The following is a 22,099-nucleotide window of genomic DNA, read 5'->3' as shown; positions in this document are numbered from 1 at the left end:
ACACAGCACACGATGTCACAAGAACTATAGTTATTGACTCTGATACTTGGTGCTCGTATATTTGCTCACCTATTGTAATTAATAACGCTTTTTACAGAGACTGCACTTGTCTCAAGCACTTTTCTGTTGCGTCAGACGCCCTATGCGTTCGCCATATGTTACGTGATCGCGGGAGGAAACTTGCATATTTTAGAATCGCCGTCCAGGTTTCAGTCACTGTGAAATAACTACGTACAAGATTTTAGAACCCTAATACCGAATCCTCTTCAGCAATTATCAATATACGGTATATCAGAAAGGCATTCCTTCAAACGGCAACGTTACGCGACATTTTAGTGAAATGCTCTGCGCTCTCTTCCTTCGTCGCTTCGATCTGTCACAGCCATTGTGCGACTAAGTTTCTTCTCTGTGGACCGCGAGCACAGGTGAGCTCGAGACCCCTCGCTCGAGACTCCTGCCATAAACGTGTACTTACAGCCCCAGATCCTTACCCGAAGAGAATGTCCTTAAGGCTCTAGAAAGACCGCGGTTGCTGTTTTTATTGTAACAGTGCTGCGCGTTCTACGCAGTACGTGAATATTTTAAATATTTGGAAGTAAATCTGTCATGAGGTCAAAAGCAGGGATAGTTTTCGGCGCCTTATACCTCAGCCGCCACCACCGTTTGTATTTGTAACCGCTATCGTACGAAAAATGAAATAAAAATAGAATACTGAGGACAGCATGGGACTCGTATTCGAGCCCTCTGCGTGGCAATCTAGCATTCAACCACTGAGCTACACTGGCTTTCCCCCCATCATTTCCTGTTGAACGTCACACACCATAGCGACGTGAGCGTTACATCACAACACAAAATAAACATGCACAACAAACATGGCGCAAAAAACGCTAACGGCCGTCAAGCATTGATAAATAACTGAATGTGCTACACCGCTGCTTGAAAAGCTGGGACGTAATCATGCTATAGGCAAGAAATACGCGTTAACATGAAGCATTTTAGAATAGTTAAGTACCAACTAGGTGTCACACAGCGTGAATCGCGTAACGACAGGGTTATTGAATGCTCCAACCCCTTGCATATATTCAGGCATATTGACACGGTATGAGCCAGGCTATAATATGTGCCGGGTAGGTAGAAGAGAAAGACGACGTTGTCTGGTGCGACCTGAGGACTCCATCTTTACCGTGACTGCCAAACTTCATCCTCACCCTGTGAATAAATCCATCTATCCTTTAATTCAACCGTAAGTTTTGTGGTGGAGGCGCTGGGTAATCAACCAAGCAACACGACGCTTCAAGCGCCTGATCTACGACGAAGCCGCCGCCTTGCTGGACTGCCCCCGTTACCACTGGCAGGTGAGATGTCTCACGGCGAAGAAGGAAACCGGATCCCCGCAGCTGTAGACCTTCTACCAGTCGTCAGGCCGCACCAGACAACGTCGTCTTTCTCTTCTACCTACCCGGCATATACTACAGCCCGGCTCATACCATAGCAATATTTCTTCGTCGTCGTCAGTCACAGCACCGAGAAAGTGTACCACCTATTTGATTTTACAAGTGTGTAGTTACAACTACCAGGCTTTTCAGAAGAATAATAAATAAATGCATAATGGGCGCACTCTGACGAAAAAAAAATGAATGATTCATGGCGTAGTCGGTGCCATCCACGCAAGTGTTATTAACAACACTGTTTTGTTGCCTAGATGGTTCTTTTTGTAAATACATAGTTTAGTCGCCAATTAAAACACACACAACAGAGAGGAACATGTAGACTGAATGCTGGGGACGTTAACAGAGAAATAAATAGACATTGTGCACGCGCAGTCACATCAAAAGCTATGCTATTCACAGGTCAAACAATATCTTTGTCGCTACGTAGAGTGCAGCATGCGTATGACTGATACAACTTGTTTTTTTTTTCTTTTATATGATATGCTTCCATGAATTCACGCGCATTCTGAGGCTTGCTTAGGCGCAAAATCTTAATGGTTTGAAAACGTGGCTGACACTTGCACGTTCTAAATGTATTGGCAGATGCGCCAAGAAGCCATCTCTCGGTAGATTTCGTAAATGCTTTCTGGCTCGTTCACTTCCACAGCACCCCGTGTGCCCGAGTACTCTTTGCCACAAGAAGAAGGAATGTTATACATCACGCCTTTGACACAGCTCCCGTACATAGTGCCATATTTTTTCCAAATTCATGCCGTCTATTTTCCTTCCGAGTAGTTATCGGGCATAGCTGAGCAAGCTTAACGAGCGTGGAAAAGACTATTGGTATTCTATACCAGCCTGTTTTTTTAACGCGATAGCGTTAGATAACTCGTGTCACAGAAATTACGCCATCGGCGTCGGCACCGTTGGTTTTCAGCGAAAAATTGTGCGTGAGCTAAAAATCGAGAGAGGAGCGAATAAAATGAAGACAATTTTTGGTCCCAATGAGGATCGAACCCGGGTCGTTCGCGTAGCAAGTATGTGTCCTACCACAAAACCAAAATGTTACTTCCGGCTGCTTCGGAAAAAAACCACTACATAAACTCCACGTAGTCGAAGGAGTCTCTTAACGCACTTTGTTCGACAGACAGGTGTCCAAACGAACCCTTTCAGCGATTTGTAGGCGCATTTTGGAGGCCATCAAACTACGTCGAAAAAGGCCGGGCTAGTGCAGCCATAGCCGCTAAAAACACGCAGGAACTTTCAAACAGCTCTAAAAATAAACAACTATGTCCATCTAGCAGAGAACATATCACGCCTTTCCAGAAGCGGTGATCAAGCAAACAGCTAACCACGGAGTAAGGAAAGGTAAGGAGAGGCCCTGACGTCACTCGTTGTGAAGCCGGGTTGAAGCCGGAAGTCGGCCATATTGACTAGGCAAATTCTCCTCGCTTGTTTACATCCGAATGTAAAGCAGAATGCACGACTCTCTCCGGCTCGGAAAGCACGTGGGCTGCGCAGTGCGTGTGTCGTGACGATCCGAAACTAATGGAACGGGGCTCATTACTCTGAGCCTGCGGGACACCTTCAGCGAAATCGCTTCGTACGAGTAATAACAGGGAGTAACAGCTCGCCGACAACGAAGCAACTACGAGAGAACGCGCGCTAGATGCACTGACAACGGCGAGTGCTTTCACGTCAATAATTCAGCAACTGTACAGACAACACGATCGGTCGTGCGCCTTCTACGGTTGCATTCCGCCACGCGGCCGTCGCAGCGTCGTGCCATTGTGTCCGTGTTCCGCGTAAAACTCACCGGCGTCAGCATTCAGCGACCGTGGTGACTTTGAGCACTGTGCTACTGACAGTTGAACGCGGTTGCTGTTACGTTGAGACTACATGCAATGCTGGTGGAGAGTGTACCAAGCGGAACAAAAAAGGTGTTTTAATACGCACATGCAAGTTGTTACTGTACACACACAACACGAAACTACGTATGTGCACATTGTGCTCGTGGCGTCTTGCTGGGCCCAACAGCGTCGTCCGTTGTCACAAGCAGGAGCACTGCTCAACCGTCACTGACCTGCAAGGCGTTCGTCGTCATTCAGCTTCGTCATGGTGCCCAACGCAATTTCGCTGAACACTAACTGCTTCATCCGCGTCATCCGCCGCAAGACACATGGATATGCACTTGTTCTATGCACTGTTGAAACCCCGTGATGGACAAGGATTTGTAAACGTTGCTAAGAGTAATGTAACTGCCAGGAGAACACTGCGTAACCAATAACGCAGCGCAGAGCAGAGATATTGTCCGCCACGGCTCAGCACGAGACCTGGGGAGGCACACATTCCGCCGCCAGCCGCGGCCGCTCACTGCGAGACCAGGTCCACTGCGCAACACGTAACCATAGCAACGCCGCCATTGTGCCTAGTGAATATGGCCGCCATGATGTCATTTCCGCCACATTTTTCACGCCCTGCGCCGGCTGGGCATGCCCTCTCCTTACCTTTCCTTTCTCCGTGCAGCTAACGCTAGATAATGTGCTGCCATCTCTGAGGCATTTTGAGACTCTTTGTGGCCTTCTGGATGGCGAGCGTACGGCGTGTATCTTGGAGGCCATGCGACCATTGCTTTACATCAAAAATCTGTATGTACCATTCGCGCGCGCGCGTGTGTAACAAATCATTAATAAGTAATAGGATGGAAAGGTGGGCAAGTTGGTAATTCATGATGGTTCAGCAAACTGGGAGCGCGGGGGTAAACAGAGACACTTAAGCAAAGAAGAGGCACACAGCACGAGCGCTCAACTAACAACTGGTTTATTCTCACGTTTGAAGTACATATAAGTACACAAGGGTGCGCATGTCAACAAAAATAGAATGATAGTTTGAGCAGCAAGCGTGGCGTTCATTCGATGCACTTGTCTACGAATTATCAATATAGTTAAATCAGTTAAAGCTATTATCAATATAGTTGGAGCATATCACATTTCTAGAAATAAGAATCATTGTATTAGCCATCCGTCATTATCACTACTTGACTGTGAGTTTAACTATATTAATAATTCGTAGACATGTGCATCGAATGAACGCCACGCTTGCTGCTCACACTATCATTCTATTTTTGTTGACATGCGCACCCTTGTGTACTTATATGTACTTCAAACGTGAGAATAAACCAGTTGTTAGTTGAGCGCTCGTGCTGTGTGCCTCTTCTTTGCTTAAGTGTCTGTGTTTACCCCCACGCTCCCAGTTCGCTGAACCATCATTAATAAGTATGCACATAGTGGTTGAAGGGCGCACTAGGGGCCGGATTTCGCTATCGCGTTAAACTCTTAAAGGCGAAGCTTAAGGGTCTTTCAAATTTTCTTTCAGGCTATGGGAAACCTTATATTATAGGGAAGTGATTCTTAAATGAAAAGAAAAGTGAGCCCCGTAAGTGTTTCTCAGGGGGAGGACACCTCAGCAGTAGATCACGAGGGATGGGGGTAAGGAATGATTAAAAGAATAGAATTAAAAGCTATTGAGATAGAGCGGAAGAAGAGAGCGAGGTGCAGAGACAAGCACATACGGAAGTAAGGAGACAAAATGAACACGGTCGCAGGAGTCCGAGGACGGGGCACCACTCAGTGAGAGCGCTTGTGTTGTGTGTTCTGTGTAGTAGTTGCTGCGCTTCCTATCAAGAAGGAGATGGCGTAAGGCGAGCCAGTCGGCCAGAGCTGCGCTGTCGTTGGAGACCGCGGGGGCACAACCGGTTGGCACCAAACCCAGCGAGTGAGACTAATGTAAGGAATCACAGCAAGTTTTACGGCTCCAGTGTATTCACGATCTCCTGTGACCTCTGCAGTATATATTCTTTTGTTTTGTTTTCCGTAAAAGCACTTCGGATTTTTCTAGATGCGAAGCGTTTTAGGGTCGACCCGTGTGCGTCGAGCTCAATCCGGTGTGTGGTGTGACCACCATTACTGCGCATGCACGCCTTCTCCATCTCTCTCTTCTCCTACTCTCCCCCCCCCCCCTCGTCTCGCAACGTCAACGCAGACAGTATCTGCTAGTCTGCGCTCGATACCCCATCTAATGGCACTGTGCCGTACTCCCGACCGGGCTGCAGAAATGAGGTGCCTTTCTCCTCTTCTAACGACTACCACCACCACCCCATCCATCTACTCTAGGCACTCCTTTACGCGGCGCTTGCACACCCACGGCGCATGCGCATCCCCTCCTGCTCTACTATGCTCTCCCCTCTCTGGCCTCGCAAAGCCGACGCAGGCAACGTCCGCTAGCGAGTTACCGTTTCTTAATAAAACGCTCGCGCCTCACAACCATTCACCGGCCACCCCGTCTGTTGATTGCTGACCTTCAAGGAGTGCCGGTAAAAAATTTCTCCTGTGCGCTGGTAAACATTAGGAATTCACGGCGTGCGCGTTGACTGAACTGGACTCTGGGTCTCTGTGCCCAATCGGCGTCTTCTGTCTCTCATTTCTCATTAGCAGCAATTGACATGTTACCGTGGGCAACACGGATCAATCAGTGCGTGCTTTGCCCCTCGCCAGGTTTCTCTCCTCCGCAACGCTGCAATGAGTGCTAGCGTCGAAAACGCTGCCAGTGTAAGCGTTAGCGACCGCTGCTTCGCTGTACACGGGGTTTGCTTTAGCGGAAGATGGTGTAATTTTTATATTGAATTTATTCTATTTCTCCCGATACCTCGCTCTTTCTATGCTTTTCTCACTGGATTTGTTTCTCTTTGTTACTTAGCGAAATATGTTATGAGATCAGAAAACAGGTCACTTGCCCCGCTGTTGTTGACCACCACCGCCGCCGCCGGTGTCAGTAACTAATATAAAAATAATTCAGTAAATAAAAAAACATTATCAGCACAATGGAATTTACACCCGGGTCCGCTGCGTGTCAGATGAGTATTCTACCCCTCAGCAACGCCAGTGCTTGGAAGTCGTCTGTGAACTGGCCTTAGGCAGGCCTGATGTCGGGAAAGGAATCGCGTTAATGTGAGTAATCAAACGTTCTAGAACATCAAAGGAACAGCCAGGTGTCACATAATGCAATTGCGTAACCAGTGGGTCGTCCAATGCCGCAGTCGATTAGAAAACCACTTCTTGATGACCTAATAACTGTGGCGCATACCCACTTCAGGCATAATTCTTCGTCATCAGCCACTGCATAAAAAAATTGCACAAAATTTCTAACAAGTGTAGGAGTACCACGCTTTTCCAAAATATGACGAAGGATAGCATAGTGAATACTGGCCCAGTACTCAAAAAGTATAACTATTTATGACGTAGTGGGTACCCAGTAGTTTGCTTGTAGCAGTTACTCAAAGAGAGTTAATAAAACGCTCTGAAAGGCCTCTCTTCTAGCTTTCGCTGTGATAAGCTGCATGTTCCGTGCAGGCCTGGCGTTTTTTTGTTGTTGTTGTTGCCCTTCATTTTTTGTTTTCTTTCTTTTTATCTTTTTGTTTGTTTCTGTTTCACTTCCTGTCTTTGTTTTTTTTCAGTGTCTATTGTTTACATTTCTAAGTCTCTCTTTGTCTTGCCATCTCGCTCTGTCAATGTATTAAATCACTCTCCCATGGTTGTGCTGCTTGCTGTGAGATTGCTTACTCCTAATTTCGATAAACTTGATGCATTCGGAGACAAATTAGTTTCAGTTGCCACATGCAACTGCGCTCCGTAAGTGCTGGCTTGGTATTCAAGTGTGGTGGCCAGAACATGGCCCATAATTATTCTTGATTATCTGTGTATGAAGCACCCGCAAGCTGTTGGTCTCGCGCCAATCAGTTGTCAGCCAGCAAGAAAGCCTGTTTCGAGGCTCCTCCGGCGCTCTGCTTAAGGTCCTCGAAAAATATCAAGGTTTCATTCGTCGTATTATTATATTTTCAGCAAGAATTAAAAGAAAAGCAGTAGCAGTACTGCAGCTCGCGAAGCGCTGCATGTGACCGGAAGTTCACTCCGCGAGGGCCCACGCATCCTGGCTGCAGTTGCCGCCTTGCTCTTCCGAACAGTGCTTCGCATGGGGCCAGTCAACGAGCAGCAAGAGGAAAACGGAGGCGGCGATAATGATGACCAGCAGCTGGAAGAAGGTCAACGCGTAGCGGTTCACCGTGCGAAGGATCACGTTGCGACGGTTCTCTTCGGCTGGATGGAGGCAATCGCCGTCTCCTGCAGGGCAGTCGCAAGACAATTTGTCAGGTGCATACACTGTGGAGGCCAGCCAGGCTTCTTACAGTAGATGCGTTCGCACCAAGAAACATCTTATGGCTTTGCCAACCGCAAGATGTTTGTTTTACTTTTTAGCCTGAGTAACACATTTAGGATTCTATTTACATAAACACACTTCATCATGCCTTCACCTATGAGTCGGCCTTTTTAAATGTGGAGCATTTCTTATCGAACTTCAGTGACTTGGCGCGTATCATCTATCTATCTATCTATCTATCTATCTATCTATCTATCTATCTATCTATCTATCTATCTATCTATCTATCTATCTATCTATCTATCTATCTATCTATCTATCTATCTATCTATCTATCTATCTATCTATCTATCTATCTATCTATATATCTATCTTTCTATCTATCTATCTATCTAACTATCTATCTATCTATCTATCTATCTATCTATCTATCTATCTATCTATCTATCTATCTATCTATCTTGCCGCCTACGACTTGTAGCTCTCCTGGCCGCTTCAATAATGGTATCGGTACCAAACTTGGTATGGCATAACATGACTGTGTGAAGAACATATTTGACAAGTCACAACAAGAAAATTATGAAATAGATGTTATGAATGTCATGATTTACATTTTGTAGTGCTGCAGCTCTTGCAGTGGTTTCGTTGACATGGTAAGCCCCAAAGCCGATATGGTATGAAATAATTGCATGGCGAACAGAAGCGACAGACCAAAACATGAAAATCATAACATGCGTGTCATGTAACAACATGACTACATGCCACGCTCATGATTCGCTCGCGGCCGTTTCGCTGGCGTCACATATGCCAAATTTAGTATGTACGCGAATGGATGACGAGGGTATGTGACTGGTGCAAATATGACACTCATAATATGCGTCTCATGTAACAATATGACTACATGCTACGCTTATGATGCGCTGGCGGCCGTTTCGCGAGCTTCACTTATACGAGATTTCGTATTACGGGAGGTGAATAGATGACGAAAGTATGATACTGGTGCAAACATGATAAACATGATATGCGTGTCATGTAACTACATGACTACATGCTACGCTCGTGATGCGCTCGCGCTCGTTTCGCTAGCTTTACATACGCCAAATTTTGTATTACGTGACGTCAATGGATGACGAAGGTATGTGACTGGTGAAAACGTGATAATCATGAGATGCGTGTCATGTGAGAACATGACTACATGCCTCAGTCATAGCACCAATACATTTTGACGTGACGCGGTGCGTGTGCTCACCGGCGTTCCTTTCGTCGGGTCAAGTCGGTGTTGCCACGCCAGGCACCGGTCCTGCCATATACTCGCAGGCGCGCGCCGCGCTGTGTTGCTTTGACGCATGCGTGCGTCAGCGCGTCCGGCATTCCACCACGATAGTTATAGCGCGAGAACAAAACGACGACACAGAGACAAGAAGGACACGAAGGACACGAGCACTCGTGTTCTTCGTGTCCTTCTTGTCTTTGTGTCGTCGTTATGTTCTCGCGCTCTAACTATCCTCATGCCATACCAACTAGCCCAAGCTGCCACACTTATAAGGCATTCCACCGTCACGAAAAGAGGGAGACGCAGTGTTCTCTGGGCAACGCACCGGTGTGAAATGCAGCATGTCCTATTTAGCGCCGGTTGCCGTCGGGCCACGCCGATGGACGCTGGCCGTGCCTAGCGCCAGACTATAGAGTGCTCGTGTTTTGCTGACGTGTATAACGTCGCTGTGCCCAGCGTGCGCGCGCGTCACCGCTACATTGGAGTATATTGGGTTCTTCATGATGCGCTCGGGCCATTTTGCTAGCTCCACATATACCAAATTTGGTGTTACGTACGTGACGTAAATTTATGACGGCGGTATATGACTGGTGCAAACATGATAAACCTGACACGCGTGTCATGTAAGAACATGACAACATACCACGCTCATAGCGCGCTAGTGGTCGTTTCGCTAGCTCCACATATACTAAATTTGGTATCACGTGACGTGGATAGATGCAAAAGTAAACGACACAACTAAACATGATAATCATGACACGAAAGTCATGTATAGCATCATTTAACATCCACCTTGTAACGTTGTGCTGGTTTTAGGTGACATATCAACATTTCTCATTCATGCGTCGGATATCATCGATTCTCACTGTACGTGGGATATGCCAATTTTTTTTAGGTTTCTGGTGTTTCAATTATTGATAATATGTGGGGTTTCAAGTCTCAAAACCACCATATGATTATTGGTGTCATCCATTGGCAAATTCGTAACACTTCTGGTAATACTTTCTTCCACTCCATGCGCAGCAAATCCATTCCATAGGCGGATTGCGAGTGTTCCCTGTAAGTTTCATTGGCAGATCTGGAGCATTGTCACCGCGAGATCCATTCAGCGGAGCAACTTCTGCTCTGTGAAAATCGGTGGATTCAACCGGAAGTCGCAAGGGCGCCGTTCCTTTAAATGGTGCCAACTTTGGCGCGCCAACGGACGCCGGTTGCGTCAGTTTCGCCTCACGTCGGAGCTCACGTTTTGTTAGCGTATACCGTCACACCCCCACCGTGCTCACTCAAGCAAGAAAAGACACGCGTGCAGCACGTTCTGTTCTGACCATGCCATTTGCTCCAGAGAGAGCGCGTGTGTTTCATTGGTAGATTCTCTTCTGTTGCCCTTCGCCAGAGTGGAGGGCTTCGGCGCAAAGTTCGTGGGCCAATCCGAATCCGCCAGTGAAAGACGTCATATGAGAGACGCTGTTGTGGAGGGCTTCAGACATTTCGACCACTTGAGGTTCTTTACATGTACACAAATCTGAGCACACCGGCCTACAGCATTTCCGCCTCCATCTAAAATGCAGCCGCCGTAGCCGGGATTCAATCCCGCGACCTGCGGGTCAGCAGCCGAGTACCTTAGCCGCTAGACCACCGCGGCGGGGTGGTGTTTTACTTGTAGCGCTAGGGTGCACACGCTGTATGTAGTGCGTCACGACGCATTGTGCCTGAGCTCATGCTAGGATCGCACGAGCGTTAGCAATGACGACAGGCAAGGACAAGACGCGCGCAATCGCGGATTTTGCTAGTCAAACTTCTTGTGTAGCTTCCACAAAGTTTCACTCGATGTGTGAAACGAAGTATAGCCGGAGGGGTCCTGCGGCACCTTCCTGCTGTCTCTGTGACACAGCACGCGTAATGTGATTTGCATGCAACAACGACATTGGGTGTCGTTCAGGGCACATAGAAAAAGGAATCTGATGAGCGAAAAAATGGCAGCATATCCACGGAGTGAAAGATGGAGAGTAGGGCGAAGCATTTGTCCGTTCATTCTTTCTTGCTTCCGTCCGTCCATGCGTCCGTCTGTGTGACAGTCCGTACGTTCATTCGCCCGTCCGTGCGTGCGTCTGTTCGTGCGTCCGCATGTACATCTGTGAGTCCGTCACTGCGTTCGTCCATGCATCTGCCCCTGCGTCCGTCCATGCGTCTATCCGTTGGTGCAGCCATCCGTGAGTCCGTCCATGCATCTGTCTGGATGTCCATTCGTCCATCTATTCAATACTCCAAGTACCACCATCTCGCATCTTTTCATAATATATTCCCGATAAAGAAGCACTGCCATCCAGTGGACATTCCAAGGACTAAACGAGAGGTGGCACACGTACACTTTCTTACGGCTTGCGCTTCGTGTCTACTTCCCACTTTTAACCACCTCGACTTCATGGTATATAGTAGTTCACTGTATTCATGGCACTGCGGCTCAACGCTCGCTAAACCTTTTTATAACGAAGGAGGTTACGCCCGGCCAGTATAACCTAGCAAGCCTTTCTTGTCAGAAGTTTCTCAATGTGCATGCCAATGGCTGGTAGTGGGGTAAGAGAGACAGGAGAATTCGGCTTTTACTTTCTTACGGCTTGTGCTTTGTACCAACTTCCCAGGTTTAACCATATTGAGTTCATGGCATATAATACTTCACTGTATTCATGGCACTGCGGCTCAACGCTCGCTAAACCTTTCTAAAAGCAAGGAGGTTAGGTCCAGCGAGTATAACCTAGCAACCCTTTCTTGTCAGATAGCGCTCAATGTACATGCCAATGGCTGCTAATAGTGAATGATAGGCAGGAGAATTCGGCTTTTAGTTAACGCGCACGCTTTGAATTTTCATTGTTCAACTACGCACAGGAGAAATCTCCCACCGGCACCACCTTGCAGGTCAAAACGTAAGACTGGTTGCACACTACGACTAAGACTGCGACTACGAGGGACGAACGGGTGTCGCTATAAGGAGCTTTGCCCCTAATAGAAAAATATAGACGAGGATAGCAGGTGGTGTGATATTTCCGGAGATTTTCCTACAATCTCAATGGGGTCACGAAACGAAAATAGACTTCCGGGTTGCAATTTCCCGGCTTCAATAAGGATTACACATACCGATTCAGAAGTATTTCGCCACAATATCTAGTCCGTAACTATTGATGCCTGACTGAAATTGCAGTTTTTGGGGCCGCTCAGTGACCATGCGCACTAACATATGACGTCAGTGAAACGTCAGAGTGAGAGAAGTCCCGAAGTGAGTGCTGGCTTAATTTTTCTATAAAGTAATAGTTTTAGAGGAATCTATCAAAGAAAAAATTATGGAGCTGTTTGTGCACTCTGAGGTGTATCCTGTGCAATTAAACCGAGTGATCTGCTTGGTTCCGATTTCAAGAACGTCCTGGCTCTGTCGCATGTGTATCCTTGCCTTCTAGGCGGTTGTCTCGGCTTGATGGGTGCAGCCAGTGCAGCGTCAGGTCGTGCACTACAACGTGTTCTGGGTGGCTCAGTCTTCGCTATGTCAACCGTGTGCGTCGGCAGACAGCCTCGCTCAACTTATCGAAGTGCGAACAACGTTCACTTTCCCAAGCTTCCTAGCGAGCCACTGCGCAGTGTGGCTTCGAGCTATCAACGGCGATGACCTCGATAGTATGGGCACATTAGCTAGAGGGTCGTGGTTGTTGCTTCCATAAGCAGAGGTTCTTCCATGTGGTCTCAATACCATGCGATTCCAGGGCGCAGGCTTCTTCGCCGTTGTCGTCGCCGCCACCACTGTCTTGTTCTGACAATGAATGATCTCGCAGTCGCATAGGTGCGTCGGTGTACGGCTCAAAGCTCATGAGCTGACTCCACTCTAGGAAACGACGCTTTAGTTTGGAAAAGTCAGCCATCCCATGCTGAGTGTCCGTGAAGTTAAGATATTGTTATGGTGGTGATGGCGCCGTAATTGAAACCGTCTGATTCTATTAACTGTAGTCAAGTAAAGTTCGAAGACATCGCGGCGTCGCCTATGTTTCGTCAACTACAGAAACTTTTGCTTGGCTGGCTTAAAATGACATCCACTGCACAGTTGACGGGAATGTGAGCAAGGACACCAAGCTGGCGCTATTTCAGCAACTCAGTGAGCCCAGACGATTAAACGAGCTGAGGCATAGTATCGAATAGACGGCGAGCACTCTGAATACACACGCTGTTGAAAAATTTCACAAAGCGTTTCACGACCCCTTAAAGAAGACTACCTACATATATGATGTAAATGTTGTAATTTCTGCACCGTGCCAGTTAAATCAAATTATCCTGATGCTGCAAAAAAAAATAAGAAATTCCACACGAGGAATCATGCTCATCGTTTCAGTAATTGTAGTATACGAGACACCACAACTCACGTGGTATACAATATACCACTCAACTGCGGAAAACGGTACATTGGGCAGACAGGCCGATGTTTTACTATCAGAGGATATGAGGACATTTTGACTGGAAGAGCAATTCAAACAGACAGCTTGCAGATCACTGCAACAAGGGTAAATTGAATACACACGCTGATCAAGTGACCTTTGCCACGCGTGCAAAAAGAATAACGGAATTATAAGTAGTAGAGGCAGCTCTCATGAGGAAATGTGGTGTAAAGTGTGTAATTCCGCCAAGTGGGTATTCAATGGATGAAAAGATGCAGTTTTTGTATGCTCACACGTGATGCGTATTGAGTTGTTGGTAACATGTGCGCATGCACAAGCGCGGGCTTCATGCTTTAAGTAAATCAGTTGGATGTCAGGGCAAGTTTATGTCGTTTATGTGTTTTTCCTTGTCTTTGTTTTTTGCGATGCATGCAATTAGTAGATATCAAGACCTGTACAAACTTGCCCACCAAAAGAGTATTCTAATTATATCCTGGCATAATTAAAAAAAGATTGGACAAGCCAATCAGCACTTGTCGGTACTAATTAATACTGATCGATATCCCGTATTAGTGAGGAATACGTCTAATCACGCGTACACAGATTTATATGAAACTTCCCATCCATGATTCAGATTGTGGTAAGTTAAATAGGAACTAACCGCATTGAGCTAATCTGGATGAAGGTAAGCTTGAAGAAGTGAATTTTCAAAGAATTTGAACATGTCTAGCCACTTGGATGACTTATTATGGTCATATTAAGCCCATCTGACTTAGCCCGGATTCAGCTAATCCAGATGAAATAATCTTTAACATATTCTTTAACATGTCAATTTTGAGTAAGTCTAGATCTGGTTGTAGTATGACCACATTAAGCTACTAATGAACCACTCAATATAATAAAACATCCACTAAGACATTATGGCCGTATAATATACTTCATGATGTCAATACCCTGAATATATTAGTGCTATGATCATTAATTTGTGTTCATCATATGTCCTTGCTATTCCATGGCAATTTTGGCCTACATCAAAAACTAAAACGACAGCTACCGCGCACCCTTAGCCTGCACGGTATGTCATGGCATACATAACAATCGCGACATTATTTTCATGCTTTTATCATTCATTCATGCTCATCACTTGCTCTTGGGTTACCACGACTCTTTTCATACACATCAATTAAATTAAACAACCACTAGAATATCGTAACTGGATCATGTCTGTCATGACCTGCGGGACATAATTTTCACGTTATGACCAGTCATTTATCATCGCTGTGCGCTGTTCTCATGCCATGCCTATTTTGGTATATATGAAGGTATTCAAACGGCTGGGAGAGCACAAAGACTGAATCCGCCAGTTACGTAGAGAGACTGATATGCTCAAAATGCCTTTCGTTAGATCTGAAATGCTAAGCGTTTACTAACAAACGCCTGACCATTCAGCTACTAACAATATATGCGAAAGCCCTACTGTAAGGAGTAATAAACTGAGCCAACATCCGTTCGTTTTCCTGAAAGCCATCCATCGTTTTGTACCAGACATTGCGAGCGAAAGAGAACGTTTGAACCGAAATGGCATCCTCAATAGCAGTGCTTCCGCTTATTAGCATAGAATATGGCACACCTAAAGGTAACCTAACTTGCAGTGTCTCTCCACCTGCCTTTTCAGGCAATCACTGAATACATTTTAGTCGTCATTCAATATTGCTGTCTTGTCATACCTTCACGAGGCCATCTACCTCACATGTACTAGCGTGATGTGGGGTGCTCCGTGTCCGGGCTGTAGTCTAGAACTTGTAAGGCGCGCAGTAGGATGTTATTTGCGCCACGTATAAAATTGCACTGCAGATTTCGGATGCCGCTACATTATATTTCCAGATTTCGAAGGATCAAACTTTTTTCTTGATTTTACTATAGTCCCAATTAAAACGGCGCCTAAACGACATCACGTTCAAAGGCGAGACAGTGTAGTTTCTTTCTCGCCTTCACTACCTTTCCTAAGAGCACTCTCTCCTCCTCGACACTTATCTCTTCATAAAACACGTGGAATGCTAGCACTAGATATACGTGTTGATCTAGTCAGTGCTTCCTGCTTTTCGACTAGAAGTTGCTATTTGCGCTTGCGCAGTCATAAAACGTGGAAAATGAAGCGAAATCAGTTTATCGCGCACGACAGTCATGTGACACAAGGCGGAATGGGCAGGACACAGCATGGCAAAGAAGGGTAGACAGCAATTCACAACATATATAATTGATTGATATGCGGGGTTTAACGTCCTAAAACCACCATATGATTATGAGAGACGGCGTATAGTGAAGGGCTCCAGAAATTTCGGCCACCTGGGGTTCTTTAACGTGCACCCAAAAACAGATATAATTCGTATCTCGACCAGCCAAGAGCTCACTTCCTGATGCCACGTTGAACAAATAGCTAACGTCACGAGTTGTGCCACGAATACGGTAAACACCGGGAGAGAATAACGCGCTGGTTCTTCGTATTTTCAGAGGTGGTTCAGGAGTCCTCTGAATCGAGTTTCATTATTAATTGAGTTTAAATTGTACTTGTTTAATGGCAGTGCTCTTCAATGAAAGATTACTTATACGAGACGTGGAACCGTGCCATATGAGTTAATATCCTTGCCTATTTCGGAGAAGCCGAGCAGATCACTCCTGGGCGCCGTGCTTCCTTCAAGCGACAATCTTGGCCCGTCACCTGTGTGATCCGGAGCGACTCTTTCGGTAGGGACCCGGCGCTGAGGGATTCTACCAGGCTGTGCTGCTGCGCCATTAGCAGGTGCCTCGTCGACTGCAACGAACGCGGCGTTGACGTGCATCGTGGTGCGAAGTGCTGTCCTTTAGGAATACGTCCGCAACCTGAGATGAATGAATTCGAGTAGAAAAAGGACGAGCCAAGGGCGTTTTCTTGTTTCTTTTTCTTTTGGTCTGCATCTTACCCTCTATGGGAGAATTGGCCAAGAAACCATGGAATGTCTTTTTAACCAAGGCCAAGAAGCCATTTACTAATGTAAATGCAAACATTAAGTGAAAGATAGGAAAAGAAGAAGGTACACCTAGAAAAATATATACTGTAGAAAAACATAATATGGCCATTTTTGAGATATTAAAATAAATAAAACGTGTTTAAGGCTGTGTTATGATATAAATATGAAAATTACTAATACTGGCAAAATTTGGGAGCAATGATAATTACGCTGATCATTGACAAAATTAACGCCCTCAGTTTTAGGTTGTGAATAACTAATGATGGTAAACATTAGCAAAATAGGCTACTGGAATAACCATGTCATTCGGAAAGGGCCCAGCAGACGTTCCCGTTGTAGTGAACAACTTGTGTAGTTCGACCCAATGTCCCTTGTGCCATCTTCAAGGTAGCGGTCAAGTAGCCGGCGGGTACTTTTATTTTATTAGTTCTACGTCTTGCTCCTCATCTGTTTTTGATGCATTGTTGTTGTTGCCCCTTCGCACTGGCACATACCCACTATGGGGGATTGGCCATGAAATCTAGAAGTATCCTATATGAGATATATTAAAAGGTTTATCCTTAATGAAAAAACTAATGATGTAATAGAAAATAATAATTAACTAAAAAGGAATATTAAACTAAACAAATAATTGAAGATTGAATCAAGAAGAGAAAAGGTGAGGTAATACTACAGTGGAAGACAGAAATTTTGAGTAGACCAGACAATCGAGCTTATCTCACCCGGTCACAATCAAATGAATATGCAAATTTCATTCAAAGTTAGACAAGTGTCTTCAGAAATATATTTAAGCAGGCATTATTATGACATGCGCTTTGATTCTCGAATGAAATTGCATACAGCATCGAATACGCTCCTGTGGCAATGTCCCAAGCTAAAGGCACCGAAACTTAGAACATTATCTGCAGTTAAATTTAAACCTACTGCTTGAAACGGAACAATTAAAAGTCTTTTCCTAATTAATGAATAGTTTTTACATGTTATAAAGTAATGCTCTATTGTTTCCGTTTCTTCACAGAATGGACACAGGGGGGATATCGCCAGACCAGCTCTGTGCAAGTAAAAGTTTAATGGAGGGACACGACATCGAAATTTGGTTAAAATAACTTCTAACTTTTTAGATTGACTCCACTGAGGTTTCCAGGGGTATGTTAGGTGCTGATAGTCCGTATATTTAGTAATATTTTCCATAATATCCGTATAAATAGCCCATTTTCTATATCTGATCGACACTATGTGTTCCGATTCTGGTAGTACCGAGATCACAGGGCCATCAAGTGTGGCTCGAGATAGTGAATCGGCTATTTCATTCAACCGTATGCCACAGTGTCCCGGGACCCAGACTAACTTCAGGAACTTCACATGAGGTGGAACTAATGTTTGTAATGTCGCTAGAGCTCTTGATTGTTCTGAAGCTGTGAGAGTAGTACACAGCGAAAGAGAATCAGTAATTATCATTGCACTCTCTTCGTTTGAAGGAAGTTTTCGTAGCGCTAAAATAATAGCCAGGAGCTCAGCTTCGAAAACCGGAGTGAAGTCTGGTAGTCTTACCGAGAATGACCAACCGAGGTAATCTGAGACGATTCCTACTGCTGCCTTTTCTTTATTCACAGAAGCGTCTGTGGCTATTATGTTCTTTATTTCCGCATGAGCTATGTAGTCTTCTAACCTGTCATTTAAGTAACTCGAAGATTGAAACTTAGATAGTGGGGGAAAAATTTCATCACATTCTATCGTAATATTGTGATTTAATGCTTTGGTTCCAATTACCGATCTGATATCCACCTTTATGCTTTCAAGTTTCTTTTGTACAAAAATAATCTGGGGAGTACGAAAGCGTGGCCAGTGAGCGAGGAAGAAGGCGTCGGGGTCACTAATAAAGGCATATGCAGACCGTCTCGCTGATAAGCCGTAAAATTTCAAGTATGTTTGTACTGTTAAGATACGGAATCGGCAAAGAATAGTTGGTATGCGAGCTTCCTGATATAGTACATTAATAGCGACATACCTGGGGAGTCGCAAACACAACCGTAACGCTTCTCGCTCTAATAGAACTAACGGTTTAATTTTGTACGTAGGGCCACCCGAAAATAATATACACCCAAATTCGAGTATTGGGCGCATGTACATTTTATATATCATTAATAAGGTGTGTCTACGTAACCCATATTTTCTGTTGCTCAACCTTCGCAATAAGCCTGAAGCTCGTTGTGCCTTTGCCACGTTATAGTCATTGTTAAGTGCAACTTCACCTTCTTTTATGTCTGTTTCTTCTCCGGGCCAGAGTGCTACCCTCTGGTCAGCCTCTGTTCCCCCTCAGGATCTACCCTTAGAGTTGTTTCTCCGCAATGGAAGCCGTAGCGTTCCAGTCACTTAGGTGCCGGCCAATGGTGAGTTCATCCGTATGAAGCATCTCAAGGCAATCGAAACGGAACTTCATGTGATCACTCCACACTCCCTACTGATAACAGAGGTTCGTCAGTTCGGACGCGCAAGGATACTATGCTGTTTACCAGACAAGGCTTGTATCCAAGACCTGCTGAAGTGTACTACTTTTGCCTCACATCCGGTGAGCTGTTTTATCTCACCTCATCTAGCTTGCTGCAAAGAACTGGTTCGGAGGGTAGACGTAAGTCTAAGTCCAGCAGAAGTCTTGGACACTTTTCCTTCAGCACGTGTTATTTCTGTGTACCCCTGAACCAAACAAGTAAACAATCAGAAAGTCCCTACTGAAACAGTAGTTGCCACATTTGCTGGGACAGATCGCGCTTCGGAGATCAAGGCATTCCCGCTTATTTATAGGATCAAAGTTCTAGCTCCCCGTCCACTGCTACGCGCTAAATGCTAGTATTTTGAACATAGTACTTAAGGTTGTCGATAGGGCACTCGATTCTACATATGCGGGGCCATATGCGGGGCTGGCTATAGTACTGCTGAGTGCCAATCAGACAATGAGACATCTTGTTTGTGCAAAACAAATCACACTGCTGACGATCCGAACTGCCCAGCAAAATCAAAGAAACTTCAGGTGCTTGAAATCATTGAAAGGATACGATGCTCTCGTAAGAAAGCAACGGCAGAATTTCAAAGCAGGAATCATGCTTATGCCGGCATAGCAGCTCTTCCGCCTCTTCCTACGGATGCATCACTTCCTCCGTCCATTTCATCTATGGTAGAAAAGGCCACAGAAAAAGTATTAGAAAATTTTTTACTCAATCTGTCCAATTCACTCAGTAATATTATGAACTTACAGAGGTCGGGCATTTCTGAATAAAAAACTAAGCATATCTAATCTCCTATAGCATTTCACTCAATAAGTCTGGCGAATATCAGACAGATGCCTCTATTGATAATGAAGCTGGAGCTTACCATTTTAAGACAACCGAGCAGGAAGTTATATATGATTCAAAGTCAATAAGTAGTCGAGTGTAGATATAGATGCTCGCCTTCTGAAACATACCAGATCGATTACTGGCAATATCTATAATTCTTCTCATCCAAAAACAAAAAGAGTGTGAAGGAAGCTAGGACTAAAGCAGACTTCTTAAAAGAATATAATTTAGATTCATTAGTTGCTGCTGCTTGCCTGTCATAATAGGGTGCCTCAGAGCACTTCAGTGGAACTGCCGTTCAATTCTATGCAACCACAGGCTTATTATATCTAGTTTCGTCAGCTGGTCAAAGCGTCTATTTAAAAACTATCAGCGCTTCCATCTAGACAGAGACTCACGTGGTGCAGGATTAACTTTTTTTTTCATTTCATCCAAAGTTTGTCATAAAGCACAATTACTTTACAAAGGAATATCCCACGAATATGAAGTATTGGTTCTGAAAATTCACATTCTCGGCTGCGCTCCGCAATCTGTGGTCATTAACTGCTTTCCAGCTCAGATACAAGATGATAGAGCCCTTGATGTGACTGTGAGTGTTTGCAGAAACAGTATACTATATCGATTCACATCACGTGTCATACGGTTTCCGCATTGATTCGCGAACTGAGCAGGTGTTGCCACGCCTGCTCAGTTGGCGAATCAGTGCACCGAAAAGGACCGGTGCCTGGCGTGGCAACGCCGGCGTGACACGACGAAATGAGCGCCGGCGAGCACGCGCACCGCGACACGTCGAAATGTATTGGCGCCTTGACTGTGGCATGTAGGAATGTCCTCACATGACACGCATTTCATGATTATTATGTTTGCACCAGTCACATACCTTTGTCTTGCATTGGCGTCCCGTAATACCTAATTTGGCATATGTGAAGCTAGCGAAACGGCCACGAGCGCATCATCAGTGTGAAATGTATTCATGTTGTTACATGACACGCATGTCATAATTTTCATGTTTGGTTGTGTCATTTACCTATGTCGCCCGTTCGCGTAACGTAATACCGAATTTGGTACATGTGAACCTAGCGGAATAGCCGCAAGTGCATTATGAGCGTGGTATGTAGTCATGTTTTTACATGACACGCATGTCATGATTTTTATGTTAGGGTCTGTCGATTCTGTTTACCATGCAATCATGCCATACCATACCAGTTTTGCAAGATGCCATGTGAACGAAACCACCGCAAGAGCTGCAGGACCATGAAAGGTAAATCATGACATTCATGACATACATGCCATGATTTTCATGTTATAACTAGTGAAATATGTTCTTCATGCAGTCATGTTATGCCATATCAAGTTTGGTATCGATACCATTACTGAAACGGCCAGGAGAGCTAAAAGTCGTAGGTGGATAGATAGATGGATAGATAGATACGGTCAAAGTCGCGGAAGTTCGTTAATAAATGCTTCGCATTAGAAAAAAATAAGGTGGTGAAGCACAACCGCTGAACATTTGCTGATTTTTGTTTCGTGAAAGAAAACAGCTCCAAGCCATACGAACACACAAGGAGCAAAAAGCAGGCCAGAAGTACAAAGATTGGATAAATATGTGTACTACCCATCATTCCCATGCTCGATGAAGCACCGTGCGTTGCAGCTCACATAGACACAAGCGCCAGAGTTCCAGGTAGTGCATATTAGCAAACTCTGTGATTTGGACATCAATTGTCACATGAAGTAAGATACGGTTCACATGAACAGTTGGTGCAGAAGTCCTTGAAAAACTAAGATTTTCAAGGAATCTTATTTTTTGTACCAATCTTTACTTAACGAGGTGCATTTCGGCAGCACGTATGTTACAACTGTGTTTGGCCGACGACAGTCCCCAGAATAGCGAGAATTTTTTAATAGATGGCACATACATACATACATACATACATACATACATACATACATACATACATACATACATACATACATACATACATACATACATACATACATACATACATACATACATACATACATACATACATACATACATTTCTTGTCGACGTCCCTGGCAGATTAGCCATACCATGCGTTACAGTTAGGGGGAGCCAACGATGCCATGCCGGATAACACCGCTCCGCCAACGTAGCGGCTATCAGTTTATGAATGGTGCATTCCTTGTGCTCTGCAGTGCTTATGTGTGGTATTTTCCAGCATAATGAGTCTGCAGAACGTCACCCAGCAACAAACCGAAGCTGTCCAAGGTTTCCGGTCCACCGATGGATGGTTTGAAAGCACCCCTTTTGCTCAAGCTTGTGCCTACACAACATTACCCACACAATCGGCGCCTAAACCATTGCTATGCATTCTAACAACGCTTACTACTGTGGGTGTCAATAGTCGTTTGAAGTAGTGCGTCAAATTTTTTTATTGTCAAAAGAGA

General features: G+C 45.1%; 1 protein-coding gene across 1 annotated transcript in view; it reads right to left on the bottom strand.

The window, feature by feature from the left end:
• Nucleotides 1-7,316: 7,316 nt before the first annotated feature.
• LOC119171658 (monocarboxylate transporter 7) overlaps nucleotides 7,317-22,099 on the bottom strand; it is an 84,117-nt gene continuing 69,334 nt past the window's right edge. The window contains exon 5 of the mRNA XM_075890240.1: nucleotides 7,317-7,606. Coding sequence (XP_075746355.1) covers nucleotides 7,392-7,606 — 215 coding nt within the window. The 3' untranslated portion in view covers nucleotides 7,317-7,391. The remainder of the gene's footprint in view (nucleotides 7,607-22,099) is intronic.

Source organism: Rhipicephalus microplus, chromosome 3 (assembly GCF_043290135.1).
Source record: "Rhipicephalus microplus isolate Deutch F79 chromosome 3, USDA_Rmic, whole genome shotgun sequence".
Lineage (NCBI taxonomy): Eukaryota > Metazoa > Arthropoda > Arachnida > Ixodida > Ixodidae > Rhipicephalus > Rhipicephalus microplus.
The sequence above is the reverse complement of the archived record's forward strand: the minus strand, read 5'-3'. Positions and strand labels throughout refer to the sequence as shown.